This window comes from Tetrao urogallus (genome assembly GCF_951394365.1).
Source record: "Tetrao urogallus genome assembly, chromosome: Z".
NCBI classification, from domain to species: domain Eukaryota; kingdom Metazoa; phylum Chordata; class Aves; order Galliformes; family Phasianidae; genus Tetrao; species Tetrao urogallus.
This window is the reverse complement of record NC_136816.1, coordinates 35,141,111-35,166,583: the sequence shown is the minus strand read 5'-3', so window position 1 is coordinate 35,166,583 and position 25,473 is coordinate 35,141,111. Positions and strand designations below refer to the sequence as shown.

Here is a 25,473-nt window from a genome sequence, read left to right as displayed (position 1 = left end):
GGGTATGCTGTAACTTCAAAAGGAAATTACAGCAACTTTGAAGGCATACTGTGCTTCCAACTCTGTTGGGGTTTCCTTGGAGTTAGTCTGCTGCAATTAACAGGTTTATTCTCAAGCACAAATCAAACTACTCTTGGACTTCTTCATCTCAGGTGAACAGTTTCTTTTAGGTTCTATGTGGAGTAAACGCTTGCAAAGATTCTGAGGGAGAATGAAGTCAATGTCGCTTTATTCATAACTGAGCTGACATAAGAAATGTAAGGGAAAGAAGATGGGGATAACAAAATAGAGCCTGGAAGATGGAAAAGCGGTAATAAAACCAGTATCAGTTGAACAGTTCTGTTGATAAATAGGTAACATACAGGTGGAAGATTAGAATGGGGAGGATAAGAATGCTGGAAGGGAATTCTGAGAGGAGAATGTGCCATAAATTGCCTGTGAGAAGGTTACTCTAGATCTGAAAAAGAAGTGTCTTGTTGTTAGCACACTTGTAAATCAAAACATAAACGGATGAAAAGTTCAGGCAAGGGTGATGTAGAAGATATTTGCCAGATACTGTAGGGAAGGAAATGCCACCTTGAAAGGTTTCTTCTTTTAGAACAAACTGTAGCTGCAGCTGTAAAATTACGGCAAACAAGATAAAGACATGTAATTTCCTTCTACTAGGTTAGATTCTTTATTTCACACAAGAATATATGGAGAGTCATCATGCTTCTATCCAGCATCCTGCCCATTATATGCCTAACTCATCTAATGGGTTTGACACAAGATATAACAGTGGATGAAAGGACTGCTTAGCCACTGATTGAGGGAAAATTGTCTTTTAAATGGAAGTTGTATAATGAAACAGAAGAAAAATAGTATTATTTGAGAAATGAGAAATGCACATTTTAGGCTTTGACCCAAGATCCTAGTATTCATATTTTGTCCTGCATAAGTGATTATTATTTATGCAGTAGTGCTGTGGAAGTCCAGCTGATAACTGCTGTGACTACAGATTGTTCCTTAAGAGGTTTGCAAGAAAGATCCCTGCAGCTTTTTATCCACAAAGAATTACAGATGGCTTTTGAGGAACAGGCTTTTGAAGGAACAGGTTACAGCTCTGAAAACCTGAGCTTTTCATGATTTGAACATTTCGCATACTCAGAAGTTAGTCTTCTGCATATACAAGCACAAGTACTGGAAGCAACTTGAGTTTAATTTCTGTACATCGAGAATAATTAGCAAATTTTGTTAGGAATAGTCATTCTATCTGTAATGAAATGCCTTAAACAGTCACTCACATGGGCTTTATTGGATCTCATCTCAGATTATCATGGCCATCGTCTGTGATCTATACCTATAAGAGAAAAAACTATGCAGAGTTTCTTCTTTTATAGTTATTGGGATGTTTCTGTTTATTTTTACTTGGACTGCACTGTACTACACTGTTATGTAGAATTTGCTAATTATGGTAACCTGTGGTTTAAATTCCGTACAGTGTACTCTGTAGCTAAATTATTCTAAACACTTCTGTTTCAGTGTCATCTTTTCAGTCAGCGTTTCATCATAATATTACATAGTGTTTTTACTTTGAGATTTTCTAGTATTATCAGAAGTGAATCTTTACGGTGAATTTATGTTATTATTATTAGAGTTTTTAAGAGTTTACCCATAATGTATAAGTCTGTAAGGAATTTGCCGCCTAACAGCAGTAAGCCCTGGCATGATCTTCCTGGGATAGTATCTAGCATAGAAGGGAGGAATTCTTTCTCTGCTTAATTGTTACAAAATACAATGGAGCCTAATGTCTCCTGAATTACATCAATTAATTGGAGACTGTGACTGAGCCCCTCTGTGATCTCTTTGATCTACAGCAGTTTGGATGCAAGCAAAGCTTTGTTTTATGTGAGGAAATAGCTATCTGCTTTGGTAGGTAGCTTATGTTGCACTGAGGGTTTTGGTGTGTACCTTTCCACTTTCACCCAGCTGAGTACTTTGAGTCCCTCTGCCTATCAGCTTTTCCTACATGCGTGATACATTCTGCTTTCTAAATATATATACTTTTCTCTTTCCTGTAGGATACTAGTGGACAATCCATTCAAGTGTTCCTGTGAAATTATGTGGATTAAGAAGTTTCAAGAGACCAAGTTTTACACAGAAGTTCAGGATATATATTGCGTAGATGATAATAACAAGCGGACAGCCTTGATGGATATGAAGGTCCCAAACTGCGGTAATATTCTTTTAATGTATGTTTACTGCGAAATTGTTCTAAGATGGGAAAGACAAACATGATTTTTTGCAAGTTATCTTTCAGAATGACAACAACTCTATTTAAAGAAAGTGCTCTAAGAGAGAGATTAAGCTGTCTGTGGTCTTCCATCCCACATGGAGTAACTTCACATATAGTCTTCTTTTCCTTGATCCTTTTAAAAATATACCATTATTCAAGTGCAGGAAGACAGAACATGAATTATAGATAACACAGAAGAATTGTATAAGAAACATGTGCCTTTGTCAGACTAAATGGTAGTACTTCCAAGCTGAACAGGCACAGAATTCTTCTTCCTTGATTTTTTAAAACTATTTGAGGTTAATGAAATCTTTACTTTCTTTCAAAACTGTAAACTCTAGTGCCAGTACCAAAGAAAGAGAATTCAGAAAAAAAGAAAAAGTGTCAGCAACAGCTGACAAATTAGGGAATAGCTCAGTTCTTCACATAGATGGAAATCTACTGAGCTCACTTGTATAATTTATGCAAAAGAGTCATTGCAAGCTTAGGCCTGTAATATTTTGCATTAGTGTAAGTGGATTTGAAGATTGTGGGAAAATGTCACTAAAAGCCTTTTTTTTTTCGATACAGTTTTGCTTCCTATATATTGGACAGCTGGAGAGTGGTTGATATCTGTTGTGGATGAGAGGTAGAGCCTGAGTGTTCCAGTCACAGCATGAGGCCTGCTAAAATCTGGAGTTTTCTTTGCAGAGCAGGCAGCTGGGTGCTTAGCAGCTGGCAGGCAAAAAGGAAAGAGATCAGGGTTTCTTCATGGAGGGCTGATTTGAACGGAAGCTGTAAGTGAAGGTGGATGGCAGGAAGAACACAAAACCTCACTTTTTGTCCTTTCACCATTCACTGAACATCCTTTTATCCACAGTGTTTGGAACATGCAGGACTGTCTGATAGCTGCTGCCAGCCAGGAGCAGCCATGGAAGAGATTTGATACAGTCCTAACCCGTGCTGCTGTCTTTAAAGGCAGAAGCGTGTATCATGGCCATTCTGTTGATCTTGTTGGTCCTGCATCCCTGTTGGGGTCAGGTGTGGTAGTGTGTTATGCTAGAGTCTAATGGCATTAAAAATAACATGCAACCTATTCAGGAGATCTTGTGTGCTGCAAGATCTGATTTATGTGAAATGAGAGATGATATCAAGGTCAGTTATATATACCCAACCCCCAGGCTCAGATGGATGAAATACAAAGTGGACTAATCTGGTGAGCATGGGAAGGTCTCCTGGTGGACTGAGGTCAGGTGGTATGAAACGGGAACTCCAGCATAGTCTCTTACATCATCTTTGGCTGACACACGCTATCAGGCATCTATGATTTTCCTCTGAAAACCTTCCGTGTTAAATACCCAGGATAAAACCTACGAGGCATTACTTATTTCTCTCAAGTTCTTCACCATCTGCAGTTGCACTGACCTGACCTGTTGATACTGTGTAGGTGTGTGTGCATACACGTGCACATTGTGCGAGCATGTTCAGCTTTTTTCATTCCTTTTTCCTTCTTTTTCAGTTTCTTTTTTTGTTTTTTTTTTTTTTTTTTTTTTTTTTTAACTTACTTTACTTTTTTTTCAGTATGAACAAATGTATTAATTATGGTAACAGCACAGCCATTTCCTAGGTGCAGGAGAGGAAATCCCAGGTGAAAAGAAATGGCCTTTGTGAGTGTGTCCTGAGTTCTGGTTGAAATCTGGAAGATCCACCGTGTGAATATTTTGTCAGGATACCTGCAGATATTTTTTCTGTATTTAAAAACACAAGACAATTTCAAAAAAAAGCAACGCTACCACTGGTGTGGTTAGTTTATTTAATTTCTAGCACTTTCTGAGAGGCTATTAAGTGCAACTGAAGCAGAAGGAGAATCCAGCTTTTGACACATGTTATGTAGACTCCTTTTTTTTTTTCTTTGGACTATGTGGTCCTTTCAGCTCCTTTTAATGTCAAGAGAAATTTTTTGGGCTCGGAGACTTCAGAATTTTGTTAGTAAAACATTTTCTAACATTCTCTACTAATGAAAAGATTTCAACCCATCTCTCTTGTTTTTTTTTTTTTGTTTGTTTGTTTGTTTGTTTTTTTAATTTAGGAACTGAACAAATCTGCTCTTTTGTATGGGTGCAGTTGTTATTAATTACTTCATAATATGATACTAACTGGCCAGTACAGTGTGTGGTAAATGTCTTGGTAACAGGACATCTCACAACTGTGTGCTCTTAATAAGCCTCTTGCTGGGAAGTTGGAAGAGGCCACTGTGGTTTCTTGATCACAAGGCTCTGGTTTGTAGGTAATTGATGTGAAAATTAGCAAAGTTCTGTGGTACTTTACTTACTGCTTATATAGTGGAAATGTTCATTAATTCATTAAAGGCTGTTTGCAATTTAGATGCCATCAAATTTGTGATTTCTTGAGGTTTAAAATCAGTTATGCTGACTTGCTAGAAGATTCTTTCCAGCTGCAATTAATATTCAAATGTTATGATATTTGCAGCAATATTTTTTCAACTGCATTTGAGATGTATTTATACATGATAAAAATTGCCAGATACTTTTTGATTTTGAAGTCATTTCAAAGGTTTTTATCTACCACTACCACAGTGGTTATAGTATTAGAGAAATTGTGGCATTTTAGTTCTGTTTTCACAGCATTTCCTGGTTGTCCATGCAGCAGAGATAGTTTTGCTGCCTAGACCATCCTCTTAATTTGTTTCTGCCTGGTAAACTGTATTAGAAAACCTAGAAAGAGACGTAAATTTTCGGGTGTTGTGTTTCTGTAAGCAATGGTTGCAATCACTACTGGTGTGTGGGTAGGGTCATTTCTAAGTTTCTTGGTTTTCAGATAACCTGGAGCTCTATGAATGCTGCAGAAAGAAAAACAGGTTCTTTAGAACTAGTTATTAAGGTGTCACTCTCAGGTAAACATTTGATCACTCAGCTGCTGTTGTTGAATGGTACTGAAGATATCTTTTTTTTGTGATGTCTTTGGTAGAGATACGGCTTCTACAACTGTCTTCCAGTCCCATGTGTATTTTTTGTTGTTCTGGATCTCAGTCTGATAATGCCATTTTGCCTTATCTGGCCGATTTTATTGGACAAATTGTTTTATGTGTGCCAGTGTGGTGCTTGATCTGACTTTCAGGTTTTTTTATCCTGCTGGCATTCTGTGCTCATTTGTCGTATGTATTCACTGGTTATATATGCCAGCTATTGAATGAAGCGGCAAATTCTTCTCATATAATGATTTATTGAACATATAGCAAACATATGTGTGGGCTAGCTAGCTATTTGTTTAGATATGCAGAAATTTTGTCCAACCTGAGACATAACCCTTAACATTTTCCTTTGTGTACAAGGCACTGTAGAATGTTGGTTTTACTCTTACTGGTGCTTCTTATGTGAGCTAACAACACTTTAGAAGTCATTGCTGTGATGTAGAATTGCAACCTGAAGAGATGCACGGCCCATTTCTTGCTTGCTTGGGAAAGACATGATGTGTTCACAGGCAGCTACTCAGGTGACTATGAATGGACTGGGATTGGTTTGTCTTCATTTCAGCTGCATTCTGGTGGTAGAGTTTTATCTTAGAGGTGAGCAAGTAAAGGAAAAACCAGATTGGAGTCATGCAGTTACAAATTCTACGGAGGGAAAAAGGCAAGCTGAAGGATTGACAGGTTTGTTTCTTTAAATTTACAGAAAAGATTTGTAGTATTAGTGAGTCAATAAAATAAGCATTAGTTCTTAGGCAGTCACTGTGCAAAGTAGTCTAAAACCATGAGCAAAGGCATAATCCAGTGGGTGTTGACATCTTTTTCCATTATCAGCCAGACTTCACAGATAAGACTATCAGAAAGAGACTATTACAGTGATTTTTGAAAAACCCTTAAACATTCTCCGTGTTTACCTTTCAGAGCATTTATGGGCTCTTTAGTCTGTGTTGTTTATTTTGGCTTGAGAATCAGATGTTATGCATGATGTATGGTGGCAAACTCTTCATATTTTCTCTGTTAGTTTTAATTCTTATCTGTGATCATGGGCTGCATGAAGAAGGTAGGGTTTTTTTTTTCTTTTTTTTTTTCCTGAGCGTTTTGACAATAATTGTACTTTACTGCTCTGATGTTCTTAGGGTTTTCTGTACTGAATTGAAAAAAATACATTATTTCAGTTTTAAGTTAAAATAACCAATAGTTTGAAAAGAAGACAGGAATCAGAGATGTACATAACTTATTTACTGACTTGACTTCTGCATGAACTTGTGTGAAATAGGTTTAAAATACAAAGCTGATTAAAAATATAAAGCGGAAAGACACTACTTAAGAAAAATAAATGTAACCACTGAAATGTTGTTCTTGAATTCAGTGTGTTGAGCAGTTTTGTCAGGGTGCTCTCTGTGCCTGACTTGCCCTGTCTTTGTACATGTTGAATACTATTCTAATGAGAGAGAACAGCAATATGGCTGTTGCATATAGGTATTCCTACTTTGCTTTTGTCACAGAATAACAGAATGGCCAGGGTTGGAAAGGACCTCAAGGATCATGAATCTCCAATCCCCCTGCCACATGCAGGGCCACCAATCTCCATGTTTAATGCTAAACCAGGCTGCCCAGGGCCCCATCCAACCTGGCCTTGAACACGTCCAAGGACGGGGCATCCACAACCTCTCTGGGCAGCCTGTTCCAGCACCTCACCACTCTCAACTTAAAACCATTTCCCCTCATCCTGCACATATCAACCTTTTCAAAGAGTTGATTCCCCTCCTGTTTGTAGGCTCCCTTTAGGTATTGAAAGGCTGCAATGAGGTCACCCCACAGCCTTCTTTTCTCCAGGCTGAACAAGCCCAGCTCCCTCAGCCTGTCCTCATAGGGTAGATACTCCAGTCCCCTGATCATCTTTGTGGCTCTCCTCTGGACCCTCTCCAACAGCTCCCTGTCTTTTTTGTACTGCGGGCTCCACACTTGGACGCAGTATTCCAGAAGGGGCCTCACAATTTGATGTAATGATGTAATGATTTGATGTAATTTGTGTGATGAAGACTAACAACTGGATAACTGTGTTCCAAAGTCATTTTTTTTTCACTTAAGAATTGGAAATAATTCATGAAGGTGTCCTTTCATCCATATGCAAACAAGGTATCAAGGGCGAAACCCATCATTTTTCTCATTGATGTGGTTCTCTGAAAATGTTTCTGTTTCAGGGTCATGACAGGTTGGCGCTATTTTCATTATTTTCCAGACGCACATAGAATTCTCCAGATAAAGCTGCAGGAATCATAACCACATACCATACACTAAATGAGTAAGAAACCATTTGTTAGAGGTTCACATAAGCTAATTCAGGCCTCATTATCTTGCATTACAGACTGTTTAGCTTAGTTCATCTGTTAAGCTTGTGGCTGCTGTATTCTCCCCAACCACACTGAGTGCATTTGGTTTTCTTTTAAAAGTTGATGTGGATAGACTGAAGCTTACATACTAGTTGAGAACAGTTTCTCCAGATGTAATTTAATTTCCTTAATTATTCAGGGAAGTTGAGAGAAAATGTGGCCACCATGTACCTTCAGGAGACTGTTACCAAGGAAAAGGGGTAATAAGGTTAGCAGCCTCTACAGAAATATATAGTCTGAAAATTCTTGTGGAAAAATTGTTGATATTAATACTGAGGATGAGATAAATCAGAGGATTCAAGTTCTGCAAGATCCTTTCTGAATGAGCACATTTTTGTTAGAACCCACACCAGGAATAGTGACCTGGAAAGGCGGGCAGAAGTTCAGGAACTGACTTAGCTGGGGAAAGACACCATGGAGACATGAGCCCTCAACTGGTTTGAAAAGTCAACTGGAAGTTTCTGTGCAGAAGCTGGCTGTCTCTACAGGTGAATTTGTTGCAGTGCACTCCAAATGGTGGTTCTTACCTTCCTAGTTTTCACGATGGTGCTCAAAGCACTGTCTAGGCATACATATGATGCAGCTGTGTACCCTGACTGTTCTGCAGAGGTTGTTATTGCTGTGGTCGAGAAGATGTGTTAATAAGTTTTGTGTTCTTGGTGGCATAGATGGGCTTTACTTGAATGTTTGTTTCTGATGATAATGTCAGTTAAGCAGGGAGTGATGGATAAGTATGAACGCAGAGTAAGGGTGTGTTGGCTCTGAGAAAGCATACTTTAAAGAATCATCATCTTCCGGTGGAGGCTGTGCTTGTTTAGTTATTTTCTGTAAAAGTTCCCAGCTGAATGTTACAGTCAGACATGTCATGATTGAAGGCAGATTTCTTTTAATATTTTAGCATACTTGAGTGGCTCAGTGAACTGCCACATCACACAGTCTGCTTCCCTGAAGAAGGATGTTCTCCACAGACCGATGAGGTGACTGTTGTGAGTATCAGATCCAGCATGTACAAAAGCAAAACCTGGACTTTTAAGACGGTGTGCTGAGGCAGCATGCGTATCTGGGTGGTCTGAAGAGGTTATTCTGAAATGAGGTTCAGTGTTCGAATGCCTTCTCGCTGCTCATTAGGAAATGGTGAAGGTGTGAACAAGCCGTAAACTGTCCTCTGTACTTTGTCAAGGAGGCTCTACCTCCTTGACATAGTTTGGACATAGTCTCTCCTTATGGTAGGAATTTATACTTTTTCCTTTCAAAAAGGCATGACATAAGCTCTGTCTTCTTATTTTATTTTATTTTATTTTATTTTATTTTATTTTATTTTATTTTATTTTATTTTATTTTATTTATTGTATTGTATTGTATTGTATTGTATTGTATTGTATTTTTTTTTTTTAAAAAAGGAGTGTTGTGAGGGAGGAGATATGTCACCCTTCTCTTGATTCAAAGGGGTCTAGCCTGCAGATTAGGGGAAAATGTCCTTGCCACTAACCTGTACAGAATTCGAGAATATTCTATCTTGAACCTGTCAGGCCTGTGAAAAATACCATGATCATTATGGAAAATACTTTTCAAGATTTGCTGTGCCTCATGGAGAATTCTACTTCTATTCAGTGTTTTTTCAGTGCTTTGTTCAGTAGTTTTATATCCTCCACAAGAGCTGAAGAGATTTTATTCTGGGACACTTTAATTTACATTAACATTCAGTTCACAGAGTGGAAATAAAAAGGAACAAAGGTCATAAGACAGGATTCCTTCTCCTTTTACCCTGCCTTTTAGATTTGTGCTATTACTCATCATTTTAATCTGATGGACATTCCAAGTTGGGCTTTGCATGGTAGCAAAGTTACAGTGGAGTAGTCCTAGCAGTTAGAGCAGTCAATGAAGCAAAAGTGAAGTTATGAAAAAATGAAGATATATGAAAGGTGGTAATTTTTTTTGCATGTCTCTTACTTGTTGCTGATTCAGTATTTTATTTGTGTAATGTTTTAATTTTCACTGAAGATGCTTGTGGTTATCATCTGGGAATAACTTTTGTGAGATTCTGCAGTTATCATTATGTGTTGAGCATTTTGATTTCATGATTGTGGTGCAACAGTAAATAGAATCTGATGATATATTTCTTCATTTTTTGTGTGTAACCTTTTGGACAGCCCGTTTTGAAGTGCTTTGAAAATGCAGTCAGCCTGAGTTCTGACACTGTAGAGTTCTGTAGAGTTCAGTGGAAACATGCCCATTTACCCCATGGATGAAATTTGGCTTGGAGCTTGTTGGGCTGCAGGTAGTTGCTAAGTGAAACACAGGAGGTGAATCACATATCACATATAACAGCTTCTAGCCTTACATCTTGAATTAGTAGAAGGGTTTTTTTGCTTTGCTGTTTTAAACCCGTAACAGCCCATTGGAAAAGACTTCAGGAATTTGTAAACATTCCTGTATTTTCAAAGAAGGCAGAATGTTAATGGAATGATACAAGTAAACTACTTTTCTTACATTTTGCATTGAGAAAAGTGTGGTCAGAGCCAGTAAGATCTCTGAAACTTGCAGATCCGTTTACACAATTCTTAAACAAATGGCATTACTAAATATCCTGTTTTCAGGCTCCAGATAATACAAGTATTGGATGTTTCCAAGCTAGTGCTTTAATTAGTGGAATACCTCTTCCCTAGAGAGAAAAAGCAATACCAGAGAAACCAAGAAACTTCAATTGTATTTAAACCTTATGTGAAGCAAGCAGACTAGATCTGGAACACTGTATCTTACGAATCATAGAGGATATTTGATAAATCAGTGGTTCTTTCTTCATCTGGTTCAGTTTGGTTTCAGGTGGTTGGTGGTCTTAGTATTAATTTAATCATTCTGGGTCTGATATATTTATTAAAAAGATGATTAAGAATTTCAGATAGGGATTAAAATGACTTTATTGAAATTCAGATGTAGTTGACTTGTAATGAGAAAAAATGTCAGTTTTTTCCTGAAAACTATTTGTTCTTTCAGGAACAGGTTGACCTGCAAAAATATACCAAGCTAAAAAGAGGTGTCATGGGCCACATTAAATACCATTTAGTGACAGTACATCATGGCTAGACTCGTGGGAGTTTGAAGACAGCTGATGAAAGTCAGGGGTTTAGCATGCAGAGGAAATAATAAATGAATGCAATATTGAATTTACAATGTTCTCTTAGGTACTCATTTCTTCATCTTGTCATTCCTGAGGTACTAGGGAGGGTAACTGACACTACTGAGAGAACTTTTTGATGAAGGTTTTCAAGCAGCTGAAAAAATCTCAGAACTGAATGGGTGTAATGGATATATCACCCATTTTGCTCCACCAAGGCCAGTGTATATTTTCTATAGAAGATAGTAAGAAGCAGCATGAGGACTGTGAAAGCCCTCTAGGAATTTGGACATACTCTCTGTGTTAATTCTCTTTGACAGATATTTAGCCAAATGCTGTAGTAACCTTTGAAAATTTCAGCCAAAGAATTTGGCTGAAAGTGATTGTTGAAGTCCCAGCTGTGCACTCTGAAGAAAGATAGAAGACATTCCTTAGTGGTGCTTCACTGTTCCATTGTAATACAGCCTTCAAGTGACTGATTTACACTAACAGTGGTCTGCAAAGGTAAATAGGCGCTCTCTTAAGTGAGAGTTTGTTTCTTCTAAGGATAAGTAGAGACTCACTGGACAAAAATGAGTCCTTCCTGCTTGCCTGTGTTGTGCCTCATTCTGCTTGAGTGAGTTGTGCTTGTCCTAACCAAGAACTACTAAATATTCCTTGGATAAAAGTATTACCAATTTGAATATGAAAGCAGATTTTCTCTATGTGGTGAAATACTATAGCTTATAAATAATATAGCTTGTTCCTATGTGAATTCAAAGACATCAATTTTAGTATATGCTTGCTGCCAGCCATTAAACTGAAGTTTACAATTTAGAATATTCAATAGCAAGTTCTGTCCTCCCATTTTTTGAAAAATTGAAAAGCTTTGGGTAGATAATTATTAAGAAAAGTGACATGAGAATAACAAATGAAATAGAGCGGTCTTAAAAAAACAATTGAGAAACTGTTGTCCTCTCACAACTGTGCAGGAGCTCAATAAATCTGAACTTCAGAGACAAATTTTGGAACTAGGTAAATGGAATGCTCTTGCTTACAGCCTACACTAGGTACACAAGGTACAGCTCATTGCTGCAGAAAGCTATGAATAGAACAAACTTAGAAAAATAAATTGTATACTAGCAGGGTTATTACTGATATCCAGAATTATAAAAATGAATGCTATCAAAGTTTGAAAGAGATATTATGTTTCAGGCTTTGGGGCATAGGTTAATCTCTGTCTGACAGATATCAGGATGAGACTTGTGGGATGATGATGTCATGTCTACCTTGTGTGGACTCTCGTGGTGCTGCCTGAAAACTGTGCTGGCAGTATACAAAACTATTTGAACTTGTTTGATTGCTTGTATTAATTAATATATATAAAGTCCTTTAAAATGTACTTCTATATCAACATAAGTGATAGATATCTAAAATGCTGTATTCAGTCACGCAGAATCACGGAATCACAGAATCACAGAATTGTAAGGGTTGGAAGGGACCTCCAGAGATCATGGAGTCCAACCCCTCTGCCAAAGCAGGTTCCCTACACCAGGTCACACAAGTAGGTGTCCAGGCGGGTCTTGAACATCTCCAGAGAAGGAGACTCCACAGCCTCCCTGGGCAGCCTGTTCCAGTGCTCCGTCACCCTCACTGTAAAGAAGTTCCTTCGCACATTTGTGCAGAACTTCCTATGCTGCAGCTTATGTCCATTTCCCCTTGTCCTGTCTCCACACAATGGTGAAAAAAGTGTGGTCTCGCCACTCTGCCCCCCACATCGTAGATATTTATAGACCTGGATCAGGTCCCCTCTCAGTCTTCTTTTCTCAAGGCTGAACAGACCCAGTTCACTCAGCCTTTCTTCATAGGGGAGATGCTTCAGGCCCTTCACCATCTTTGTGGCCCTCCAATGGACTCCTTCCAAATTAAGTCAAATTAAATCAGGAAGAACTGCAGCATGGCTGGATATCTTTGTGACTGTGTAGGTGTCAAAATGATACTGACTCTAATAAATGGTAACTCACATACGCTGAGCACACATACTGAGCATATGTGTCTGTTAGAGTGCAGTGTGTTTTTTACATGCATTTATTTGTTTGTCCAGGTTTTGTGGCTTGGTCTCACAGCTTTGCTGACATGGCCAATACATCACCTTTTCTATGTATAAGGTCTTATTTTACAATCTGCTTTTTCCAAACAGAGCCACCTCTCAACTAATGTGTATTTGTGTGTGTAGCAGTCTGGATGACAGCTGAAACAAGGGACAAAATGACCTTCCATTACAGTTCACTAACTCAATATACCTAATGAAAAAAAAGTGTATCTCAAAGCAATTCTTCTTTATTTCCCACCCACCTATTTTGTCTGTGAAAGGAAATAAAAGGAAAAAAACACAACTATGTGATTATGCTACACTATGCTATACTGTACTATATGTGTGAATAGTTTCATTGAAAATATTTGGCAACGTTCAACTGTGATATACTCTTAACATTTGATTAAATTTAATGCAACTAATTACTCAGAAACATTTTAAATAAATCTGATACAGAAGTCTAATTCTAAATTAAACAAATCTGTCAAAAGTGACACAGGCAGAGTGACCTTGCTTCTGGTCTAGGGAGGGGACTTTTTAAGTGATGATGTCAGGGGGACATTACATGGAGCAACTGGAGAACAGTGCCTGTTGCTGGTGGCTATCCCCAGGAGTGGGCTGTTGAGTCACCATCTCTGGAATTGTTCAAGAAATGTTTAGATGTTGTACAGAGGGACATGGTTAAATGGGGAAATATTGGTGGTAGGTGGATGGTTGGACTAGATGATCTTGGAAGTCTTTTCTAACCTTGGTGATTCTATGATTCTGCACTATAATATAATTCATATAACTATTACACACTTTTTACTGTGTTGATTTCTGCAAGATCTAGCGACTGGTTTTTAGTATAATTTTAAGACTCTACAAAATAAAAAGCACTGTTATTTTATAACCTTCTGGCCAGTTACAAGCATGATGTAGCTGTTTTACTCAAGGATGTAACACTAGGATGGCACACACAGACTTCAACAAGTGAAGAGGACCTGATCAAATTCTTAGTGAGAACCAGAGCCAGTATCAGAGGAATTCAATTTCTGTTGTCTGTCCTATAAGTAAACACACAGTAAGAAGAGGTTGTTTCAGAATTTAACAGCTACTGAAGGAGAGTTTTAAGGGACCAAAGTTGCTTTTTATTCATATGAGAGGATTCATGTAGAATCATGTGCTAGTAATAACCATGCAGATTTGCATTGTGAAACGTCAATCTATCATGTATACCTTGTCCCTGGTAATGCAAGAAGAAGGGAGCCTTACAGTCTTCATACTCTCAGGTATGGCAAAAGCAATTGGAATGTTTTTCAAAGTAGTCTGGAGGGATAACTTTATGTGGTAGATGATCTCATTACTTCTCTCCTTGTTCCTCAACCAGTGTAATTAATATCCAAATGTTCCCCAAGATTAGCTTTATTTCCTGCCATACTAGTTGACAGACACTGCTGAGATTTGAATTCACAGCAGGCGAGAGCAGATGGCTACCTTTGCTAACAGATTACTGCATCAAGACATACAGACTGCCCAGCTTTGTCTCAGTTAACTTCAACATATGATTTGTAAAGTGAACATATCAGAAGAAATTTATGACACCTATAATGAGAATCATATTATTGCTTAAAGAAGTAAAGTTGTCTAAGCAATTATTGTACGTTTATGCTGATATTAGTAGGCAAGAAAACCACTTGGAAAACAATTAGTCTTTTCTTTGCTGTTAGTTCCTCTCATTTCATTTCTAATGAACTAATTAAACCTGAGATTTCCAAAACATACAAATTCTGTTGAAGTTTAAGCAAACATATCAAAATGTTACAGTTCACTCTAATAAGATTGTTCATTGTTTGTTTGGTACTTTTTACATAAGTAAAGCAGTTCCTCTTTAAACTTTTATACCTGCAAGTCTGTGATGAAACTACAGTACTCTAATTTAAAAGAGAAGAAAGAAAAATAAAACAAAACAGAGAGGGCCATTGTTTTAGAAAGAGAAAAGTAGTAGCAAGGTCATGCATACACATCCAGCATAGCAAAAATAGGTTAGGCTATTTGAGATCATAAACTCTGGGCAAAACTTGCCTGGAACAGCTGATGATGATGCCTCATAAATGAGGGCAAGGCTTTGGACAGTGTGTAGCAGCTCCATAGAAAAGCATGGAATGACCTAAGAAAGATCTGATGTTTTTAGCATGATGAATGATTATTTGCCTTGCAAAGAAATGTGTGACAAATGACTTCTTGTGTGCTAGAAGTCAGTCCTGTGTGCTAGAATGCTGGATACTGTTGGCATTATTTTTGAAGATGGTTGATCTATTATTTTTCCTTGTGTATCACATATTATTCTTCTGGAAGTTCCCATTGCTTTGGGTGCTGAAAATGGAGGTGTGAAGTGGTTTATAGCTATGAGATGGAGGGGAAGTGCTGGATCTTGCAAAGTCTGGCCTTTTTCCCTGGTACCATCATGCTGCTTTTCTGCTTTCCTGAGGGCAACAGCTAAGTCTGCTGGAGTGCCTTGAACAGCAGCTCTATACAATAGCCAACCTGCACTTCTGAACTTACTCTCTTCTATTTTGATCTGTTCAGTGCTTTGTTTCCCTCACCTCATACTTGGGTTTGGCTGTGCTTTCTGTGAACTTTGCATGAGAGGGAAGGCTATAATCTCTTGTGTGATACAGGGGCTGGTGGGATTTTCCTCTTGGTGCTGTGGAGAACAGTGAGAGCACCACTTGCCAGTTAGATCCTGGAAAACAAAAATTCTTTTGCAACTGTACCGGAGAGATAGATTAAATTTCTGGTTTTAATAAATGAGAGGGAGAATGGTTATTTTGAAGTTAAAAACTGAAGGTAAATTCTATTTGCCCACCTGAAGCATTTTCCTTTAAAATTAGCTGAATGTTTTTGTACACGCAGTAACTTTTTCTTAGGATGCGAAGTGGAGGCAGAGCAGAAAAATGTTTTGTAGCAGTTTAAAGATTGTTGCTATATGTTTCCAGAGATGCTGTTTGTACTCCCTGACTGAACTGTGGGCAATTGATCATGGTGAATATCTAGTTTAGTGGAGTGTTTTTGCCTGCACTTATACAGTTTGTATAGAATGAGCATCTATTTCTGTCAAAAGCAAATATGTATGGTTTTTTTGTTGTTGTTGTTTCTGTCGTAGACTCACCCTCAGCAAACTTAAGCAATTATAACATCACTGTGGTGGAAGGAAAGAGCATCACACTGTACTGTGATACAACTGGAGGGCCACCCCCTAATGTGTCTTGGGTGCTCACTAATCTTGTTTCAAACCATGAGGTAAGTTTCATATTCAAAGAAGTGACAATTCAGAGAGAAGAGATACCTGCTTGTGGATGGAACGAAGGTTCATGCCCAGCTTTAGTTAACTTCTTATCAAAAAGATGAAGATTAATGTTGGGATAACATTTATATTCCAGTTACTTTCAACCCAGGCTAACTGCTGCAGTGGTTCTGGAAAATGTCAAACATTTGCTCCTTGAGATTTGTACATGAGAGCACTGTACTTTCTTACTTTCTTGGATATTATACAGTGAATTAGGATACTAAACAAAAGTGCTTTCTCAGCACCTACACAGAGGGAATAAATCTTACATATCCTGACAATGAAAAAGGCTTTGTGTTGCAGATTGTATTGTATTTTCAAGCCAAAACCCTGGTGACCATATTACCTATTGATTTGACAGTTTTGATTGTTGGTATTATTTTGTGTTTTGTTTCATTTTTCTTCAACAAAACAAAGCAACAATGAAGTCTTGGAAGTCAAGGTCACTAAAAGGTAATTAAAAGGTTACAAAAAAATGGCATTTTCTTATGAAGTCTGAAGACATTCTCTTAACAAAGAGGCAACGGGACTTTTGTTTTCTAAGACCCTTGTGTTCTCTGTCCTTGCCTTGGACTGTGCATGCAGTGGAGACAATTTGTTCTGATGGAGATGCTGATGAGGAGCAATGTCTTCCACATGCAGCTGCTGACGCCTTAAATTCCATCAATTTTCATGGTTTAAGGCCTTCTGTTATTTACACTTTTATGGCATTGGCTTCATACTGTTCATGAGTATGAGGCTGCCTGAAGATTCCTGATGTGTGCAAAGTGTGAGATGTGTACTTCTAAATCTGTTTCTGTAATGCAGAAGAACCAGGACCTCTGGGACCTTTTAATCTTTGCACTTTCTGCTTTGATGTCATTATATTGGGTCTTCACAGGGTTTGACCAGTATGTCTTTCGGCTTTCATGAGTAAGAATTCTGCAGAGCTCTAGTTTTATTTTTAAATTTTCCTCTACTCTGTAAAACTACCCAAAGGCACCAGTCGTCATAAAGAACAAGAAATTAGAACCGTTTGGGGAACCTATGCCAAGCTGTGCTTTTTCTTCATCTATTTTTCTTTTTTTTAGTTATGAGCCAAAACAAATGTGGGATACTGTTCAAGAAGTGAGATCACTTCATTTTTTAACCCTCCTATCTTGAAACGCTGTGTTCAGTTTGCTTCAAGGTTTCCAGAAATACTCTGTCCTGGCATAACTTCATGTGTGAGATTTCAGAGGGGCTCGTGGCATAGGCTAGCTGCAACTTTAGCTGTGGAGCACAGTAGTCTTTTCAGTAGCGGAAGAATGAGTGCCTTTTAAACCTCATTTCTCATTTGCAACTATTCTTCCCTTTTCTGCTAGCATTGTTTTTGTTTCATTCCTCTCACTTTCATATCTGTGTTTCTGCCTCCCTTTTCTTCACCTCCTGTGCTGTTTTTGCCTGCTTTTTCTCTCTTTTGTGTTTTACAGAGAGAAATGTTAACAAAAATTAAAATGGTACCCTATTCCTGCAGATTTAACCACACATTCAGCTTTTATGCTGATTTTTTTTTTTGCTATAGATTTCAGTCACGAATCTGTGTTTGGAACCCTTTCTGTGAATCCTCTTTTTAGCACTGCTCATCTCTAAGGGCTGCATGTGGAGAAATGTACAGGGAGCTGCTGGCTTTTCCACTCTGCCTCCCTCAGTGTCACACTGATATCAGTGGGGCATTTAACGCATTTAACTCATATGGAGTTAAGGTGTCACCTCAAGGTTCAAAGTTCCAATTCTGTATGCAGAACTGTTCCTCTGGGTCCCCATTGACTGCTGGTGAAAGTCACTGCTTTTACAGGTGTATTATCTGTTTGTGCAGCACCGATGTGTATGTGTACACTAAGAAAAGTACCTCAAAAGGAGTTTTTAAAAAGGATACTTATTATTGCTTATTATCCAAATGTGTTCTGATTCTATTCATTTTTAAGAAAGTAGCTTTGCATTTTATGAAGTATCCAAGTGTGGAAATAGTAATTATTTGGAGATCATGTGAATGACCTGGTTTAAGAAAACTTTGTCTTTGACAACTAGTTTTGCTAGCTACTACTTTTTTATAATACAGTCCTCTTCACTTTGTGAAGTGTAGCATAGCCGCATATTTAATATGGCATTTAGGCTATAAAGGTGCTGTGAACTTTCTAAGAATCACAATAATCAAGAGTTCTAAGAATTATAATTCTTACTTTAATTAGCCTTAGTATATAAACACATAAAACAGTACTTGGGCAGTAGTGTCTTAGAAAGTATGTCATTTCTCACAAATTGCTTTATGAGAGGAAGAAACTTTTAAAAGAAATTTGGCAAGGGAAGGGATGAGGAAAAGACACCAGAGCTCAGAACGCAGCAGTGTAAGAAATGTCAGACAAATGCAGGGAGACCAAAGAAAGAATAAAGCAAGCATCAAGAAGGAAGGAGGAAGAAAAAGTTCAAAGGAAGGGACATACCAAAGAAATCAGTCATGAAGTGGAAGAGAGGGATGAACAAAGCTACGAGTGAAGAAGAAAACATTTGTGTAGAGGGATAGAAGTGTTCAGAAAACGCAGAATCTGGCTGAGGCAGGGCAAAGTGGATGAGTACAGTATTTACTGCAGGACTGCACTTTTCAAACTTCAGCCCCTGATAGTTACAATTGTTTCTGTGTTTTATGTCTGCTGGATAGGATGCCAAGTAGCATTTTGATTAATTACAGATTGATAGAACTAAGGAGAAAGGAAGGCAAAAAATGCTGTTGAGTTGTGGCCAGTGATTCCCCGCCATTCCCTTCTTTCTCTAGGCTGCAGTTGATACATGCATGTTTTTCTGATCATTTGTAGAGTGATACAAGTAAGAATCCTGCCTCGTTAACCATAAAGAATGTTTCATCCATGGACAGCGGACTGTGGATTTCATGTGTGGCGGAGAACATTGTGGGAGAGGTCCAAACCTCTGCAGAACTGACGGTATTCTGTACGTACCCAGGCCTCCATGCAGCTCCTGAGGCCAAACCCCGTTATTAACGGCTCTTTTGGGTATAAATATTTTTGGGGTGCACAGGTTGCTAAAACAGGAGCAGCTTTGAAGCATGTGAACTGCCTATTGCAGCTAATACTGGGAATAGCCCAGCCAGAAGTTGCCGAGTTTGTCGTCTTCTACTCTGCGTTTTGCAAAAAATGCATTTCTAAAGGCTTTATCTTCAGTGAGGACAACCAGTAAACAATAGTCTGAAAGCCAAAGCATTGCCAGTGTGGGAAGGTTTGTAGTGGTGTGCATATACATACATACTATCTTAGGAATTAAGAATGCATAGAATTAACTGTAAGATGCTAACTGTAAGATGTTAAAGTTTGTATTATGTAAAGCAAAAACTGCTTTGTTCGAAAATAACACACTTGAAACATTTGTACTGCCAGATGTAAATTCATTTGTCATGGCTTGAATAATGTGCTTTTTGTCAGGGCCAAAGAGGGGTAAGGAGCATGAGATATGGAGAAACTGGCTACTTAGATTGAAGATCCCATCCTGAATTCATTTTGTGTGAACAAGACAGCATTTTTTCACAAGTTGCAACCCTCTGTTTAATTGAAGATCGGAACATAACTCTTTGTAGATGGCAAACTTTGCTCAGTATGTGTTCACAACAGGGAAAACTAGAGAAAAAATCACTATAGATCTACTTCAAATGGCTTGTAGGTTGAAATTGGATATGTAATAGCTGTGGGAAGGAACATAAACTAGAAATATTTCAACAGTGTAAATGAGATTCTGTGCTTGGCACTGTTATGAGTGATAAAAGGGAGTGTAACTAGATGAAATTGGATGCAGTTAAGAATAAATATCAAGGAAAATTTCCCAATAGTGAAATAAAGAGCAAGGTGTTGGAATAGTCTCCTGAGGGAAACAGAACAAGTCTGTAAACTTGAGACTTTTAGCAGGTTTGAATAAAGAATGAGAAAACCTGTAGTAGAAAATGGTCATTCCCTGACAGAATAATCCAGGGAATGAAGTCATCTGTACTGGCTTTGATTCTGTGAGGAAAATCATCTGAAAGTTTGGATTCCTGGCAGAGGATATTTCCAGTACTGCTTGCTTTGGGCCAACTTTTACATATTTTCAATGCTGTTCTGTTCTTTTAGCACTGCTCTGCACCATTTTCTTCTGCAGAGTAAAGATAAAATTGCTCTTTTCTCCTTCTCCAGAAACTGATTTTCCCACACCTGTCAGGCATGGGATCTAACTGGTGTCCAGTCTTTGGATAAAGCAGTTAGTTTTTCTTCTCTGAAGAATGGTTTCAGTTGTAAATATAGTAACCTACACAGAGCTGATGAGTTTGAGTGTGCTGTGAATAGGTATCATTCCTGAAAGTAACTTCCTTTGATACTTGTGAATGAAAAATATGACTTAAGGGAGTGGGGAAAAGATGTGTTCCAGATATTCTGATGTTGTTTACTCTTTTTTCCAATATAGTTGCACCAAATATCACATTTATTGAGTCTCCAACCCCGGACCACCACTGGTGCATTCCATTCACTGTGAAAGGGAACCCTAAGCCCACATTGCAGTGGTTCTATGAAGGAGCTGTATTGAATGAGTCTGAATACATCTGTACTAAAATACATGTTATCAATCAAAGTGAATACCACGGCTGCCTTCAGCTGGACAACCCAACCCACCTGAACAATGGTGCTTATACCTTACTGGCCAAGAATGAGTATGGAGAAGATGAAAAGCGGGTTGATGCTCATTTCATGTCGGTGCCTGGAGATGGTGAGTATGATTTCAGTGTTAGCCACTGCAAACTGATGAGAATGTGCTTCTAGCAAGGTTTTTTTCTGTGGATGAATATCTTTAAAATCCATTGTAAAATAATGTTTTTCTTTAACTGTGGAGGCTATGCTACTTCTCTCTGAATTCTTCCTTTGGGTAATCTCCTCAGTGCTAGGTGAGGCTTGAGGAAAGGTAGCTGCTTCTCAAGCATTTTCTCAAACCTCAGTACTGATCCTGGAAAGCACTGGGAGCCAGTTCAGGCACTCCACAAGCATTCTACACTGTGTTTGAATTCAGCTAGGCAGTGTATCCAAAGACACAGGGAGTGCCCACATAGCATCTTGTGTCTTGTGGCAAAATCAGTATTGCAGTCCTCTGAGTTGATAATAACAAATTGTTTAGGACACAAGAGGGAGCTGGAGAGAAAACAAGTAACCCTGTGGTAGGATGATGGAAGTCTCAGGTCTTCACAGGCATTTAGGTGTCAAATTCTCATTTGTTTCAGCTGAGGTTGAAAACCTACATGCCTATGAATATCTGTGCTCAAAATGGTTTATGTTAATTATGTGCATCTTCTGCTCTGTCTCAGCCCTCTGAGCGGTACATGATCAGGCTCAAGGCAGGCTAACTCAATCAATCACTGCCAGTGATTGATGTTCTGTGTGGTGTGATGTTTCTCCACATCTTCAGAACCACGTGTGAAGTGAATGTAAGAGAATGTAGACGCACATGCAAATTTATTATTCTATCTGTAAGAAACTCTGAGCAGACCAGCCACGGCAGGAGTGGAAACACAGGCATGTTTTAGTGCAGATATTTGCACAGTCATTTCAGAAAATATGAGCATGTGCGTACTTTTGGCTTTTAATCACAGAATATAAAAAGGCTTCTTTTCTGAAGTGGCTATGTGCAATGCTGATGTTATCTGACAGAAGAAGATGTGAATATTTAAACTCTCTCTCCGGAAGTACAGGCAGGCTAGAGACAGTAAAAATATGGTCTGTACTTAGCGTTTGCTCCTAACGACTCGATCTGCTACAGGGCAAAACATAGCAGGTCCTTTCCTTTCCCACCTTTAGAAAGAGAAGGTGAAGAGAGATACAGCCAGACTCTCTTAACTCCTGCTGTCCTTAACAGTCCTCTCTTCTTTCTTCTCTGCAGTTCTTCCTTAAATAGACTCATTACAAGAACATGCCGTGATTCCAGCTACTGGCATCCTCTGATACTGTACTATAACAGCTCAGTAACAGTTCACCTTCTCCATGTTCTCTGTGCAATGGAAGCTCTGTCAAATTCCGACTATTTAATATGAATCTGGCTTCATTTTCTTGACAGAATAACAGTTTCACTAATACACCTATAATAATTTATCGTTTTTTGTCTTCAATACATATCCCTCTTACTGTTCTGTTTTGCTTTTATGCTTCTCCCCTGTACTTCTTCCCAGCCTTTAAAATCACTAAACAGAGCAGGAGGTATCCTCCCAATTACAAACATAGTATTATTATTTGCTCCATTGTTTTTACATTCGTAGGGAATTTAGGTCTCCAAGATAATCTGTGCTGCGTTTTTCAGCATTTCCAAGCTCTGTGATGGATTAAGCTTCACAAAAACAGTATGGAGGAAGCTAGACTACTTGTCGACAGGACGTATTTGCATTAGAAATCAGTTCATGCATGGTGGATTGCTCCAAACCAGTCTTAAAAATTAACAACAGGGGAAAGTGCTTATCTAGTTAGCTTTCTCAATGTTGGTTTAGTTAGATTTTTTTTCTCTAAGAATAATGACTTGAGCTTTCTAATATTTCACTACATTGTTGTCTCCTCTACTGAAGCAGATGTAAAAACAAAGGTTAAAAAAACAGACTCCTCCATGCATAATATTGTTATTATTATTTACTATTACTGTTTAAAGCTCTGTCAGGATTTTTCTAAAACCTTAAACAGTGCTGTCGTTACTGTGTAGTTTCTTCTTTTGGCCCACATATTGTACAATGAAGCATGAAGATTAAGGCCCACACCCTAGTGTTATATTCAATTCCATGCCTTCATGACTGAATTAAATACCAGCCCCGATGTCTCATGGGGTGGGGCATCCTCACTGAGCTTTGAACTGATTCTCTGGTTATTAACATCACTTACAGGCAAATGAACTGCAGGTAAAAAAAATAAAATAAAATATAAAAAAAGCCCTCACCGATAAACTATACATTTACCTAAAATAAATGTGACTAAGTCTACAGCATATTCCTAGCATCAACAGTGCACATAAAGGAAAGGGAAACAAATGCTTCACATTGTGAAATTTGATTGTGTTAATGACATTACAGTTAGTGCTGTAAATTAAAATTTTGCTTTAGATGCTAACATCTGGAAGAAGAAATTTCAGGCTTTGCTACCTAGATTTTTAACTAATTTTAATCTGATAAAATTCTTGAACTCCAGTGTAGCTGTTTTTGCAGAGGATAACTTGTTTATTCGGGAGCACATTATGGCACACAATAGGCAGAAAACATTCATGTTTTATTCTGAGAGATTTCCCAGAGTTGATCCATACTATCTAATGAGTGCTGGAGAGAGTTTTACCAATAATAATTGTTTTTAGGAAAGCTTATTCATCTACCAACGCTATAATATAAAATTCAGTGGAAGGAATTCAAGTCACATAGTATCTTGTCAAAGTAAAAGAATATGTTAAATTTTCTTCAGAAGTAGCATCTTGCTTGTGTGGCACAACAACAGGGTCTGTTTTGCAAAAGTATGTTTTTGGATTGAGACTTTTGCTGCTGCTTTATTTTGCAAATGTCAATTTCATAAAGAAAGAAGCACGCAAACAAAGTGCAGTTGATGTACTTCATGAAGATGAGTGAATATCATAAATCTCTAATAGTTTATTTACAACAACCTGTTCTAACAGAGACCAAAACAACTATATTCTTTGTCTGCCTTAAAAATAATTAATTGCATGTAAACACGCAAAATTACTGTGGTGAAGTTTAATGTTAAAGTAGCTTCAACTGATGTTTTGATGATTGAGAAGATGTGTTTTTATATAGGCAATACTAAAGAGAAGCTTGGGTTTGGTCCGGCATCTTGATTTTTGCAACTTTATTTGAAGTGAAATATTTTGTTATATAAAAGATATTGAATGGAGTCAATGACTTCCTAGCTTGAATGCTCCTTGCAGGAATTAAGGGTTAAACTAGTTTGACGGCTTCAGCCCCATTCCTGTAAATAGTAACAGAAATGTTGCCATTTAACTCGGGAAATAAAGGCCTGGGAGTTTTGTCGTTGTTATTTTTCCTTGAAATTACAGAAGTAAATTAGGAATACCATCTTTTATCAGGTGTTTTACAGTGGAAAAAGTGAATCTGTTAACTATGGAAGGAAAACCTTGTCATAAGTTGCTTTAGCACAGACAGTGCTACAGGCTGTTTTCACTTTTTACTCATTCCTGCTTATTTTCACAGCAGTTCTCATGGGATCTATTAGGCTATGTATCTGGATACTACGAGGGCTGCTTTGAAAGTAATGCCTCCTATTTTATTATGTTGGCCCATGACGTCAGAGGCAGATGTTGATGGTATGGCAGTAGAGGTTGAACATTCCCATCAGCATTTCCTAACGTTTTGCTGTCGTGCAATGGATGGCAGCAGTGGTGCAGTCTGACAGAATGATGTGTGGCATAGATGTGCATATGGAGCAAAGGTGTGTCACTGAATTCCTCCATGCAGAAAGAATGGCACCCATTGATATTCATTGATACCTGCTGAACATTTGTGGAAAGCAAGTGAATGTGATCACAGTAAGAACAATGAGGCCATGGATGGTGTGTTTCAGCAGCAGCAACAGCAACAGTGGATTGCCTCCAATGGTGCAGATTTTGATGAGTGTGGCATGCAGATTAATGAATAGCTAATAGTGGTGACTATATTGAAGGATAGTGTTTTGTATCTCTATCAAATAGTGTTATTGTGATCTTTGTATTTGTAGTTTCCATGGAAATAAATAGGTGGCATTACTTTCAGAGTGATCTATGTAGAATATTTTCAAATGCATTTAGAGGGAAACCTAATTACCTGCTGCCATTCTGCTAATAGTTTGCAACTCTTTGTTTTGGATTTTCAGCACAGCTTCTCACACTGTGCTGACATAAGCATAAACAACATTGTTCTAGTCATACTTGACAGTGACTTTATGCTAGTGTAATGCCATTGGTGTGGAATTACTGCACATTATAAGAACTTATGCCTTTTGAAGTTTGATTCATCTTTAGAGGTTTTAACCATCTATTAATTTTATTTCCAAAACAACAGAGTGAGTATATAGAAAAGATGATTAGGAGTCTACTACATAATCAATGCTATAGACACATTATAGACCAGGATGAATGGGTATGTTGAAATATAATACAGATATCTTTCAAAGTGTGAACCATCTAATACTATGTTAATTTCAGTGGGTGTCCTGTGCATTATGCTCACATATGTGATTAGACTTACATATGTGTGGTAATTATAAAAAAACTTGGAAACTGAATCTAGTAAAATTTAGAAAAGGGTA

General features: G+C 38.0%; 1 protein-coding gene across 1 annotated transcript in view; it reads left to right on the top strand.

Annotated features, from left to right (window-relative positions):
• Positions 1-25,473, top strand: part of NTRK2 (neurotrophic receptor tyrosine kinase 2) — a gene marked incomplete at both ends in the record, with an annotated part of 200,950 nt that overhangs the window by 25,271 nt on the left and 150,206 nt on the right. Inside the window, 4 exons of the mRNA XM_079548056.1 lie at positions 2,061-2,215; positions 15,968-16,104; positions 18,982-19,114; positions 20,612-20,915. Of these exons, the coding sequence (XP_079404182.1) occupies positions 2,061-2,215; positions 15,968-16,104; positions 18,982-19,114; positions 20,612-20,915 (729 nt within the window). The remainder of the gene's footprint in view (positions 1-2,060; positions 2,216-15,967; positions 16,105-18,981; positions 19,115-20,611; positions 20,916-25,473) is intronic.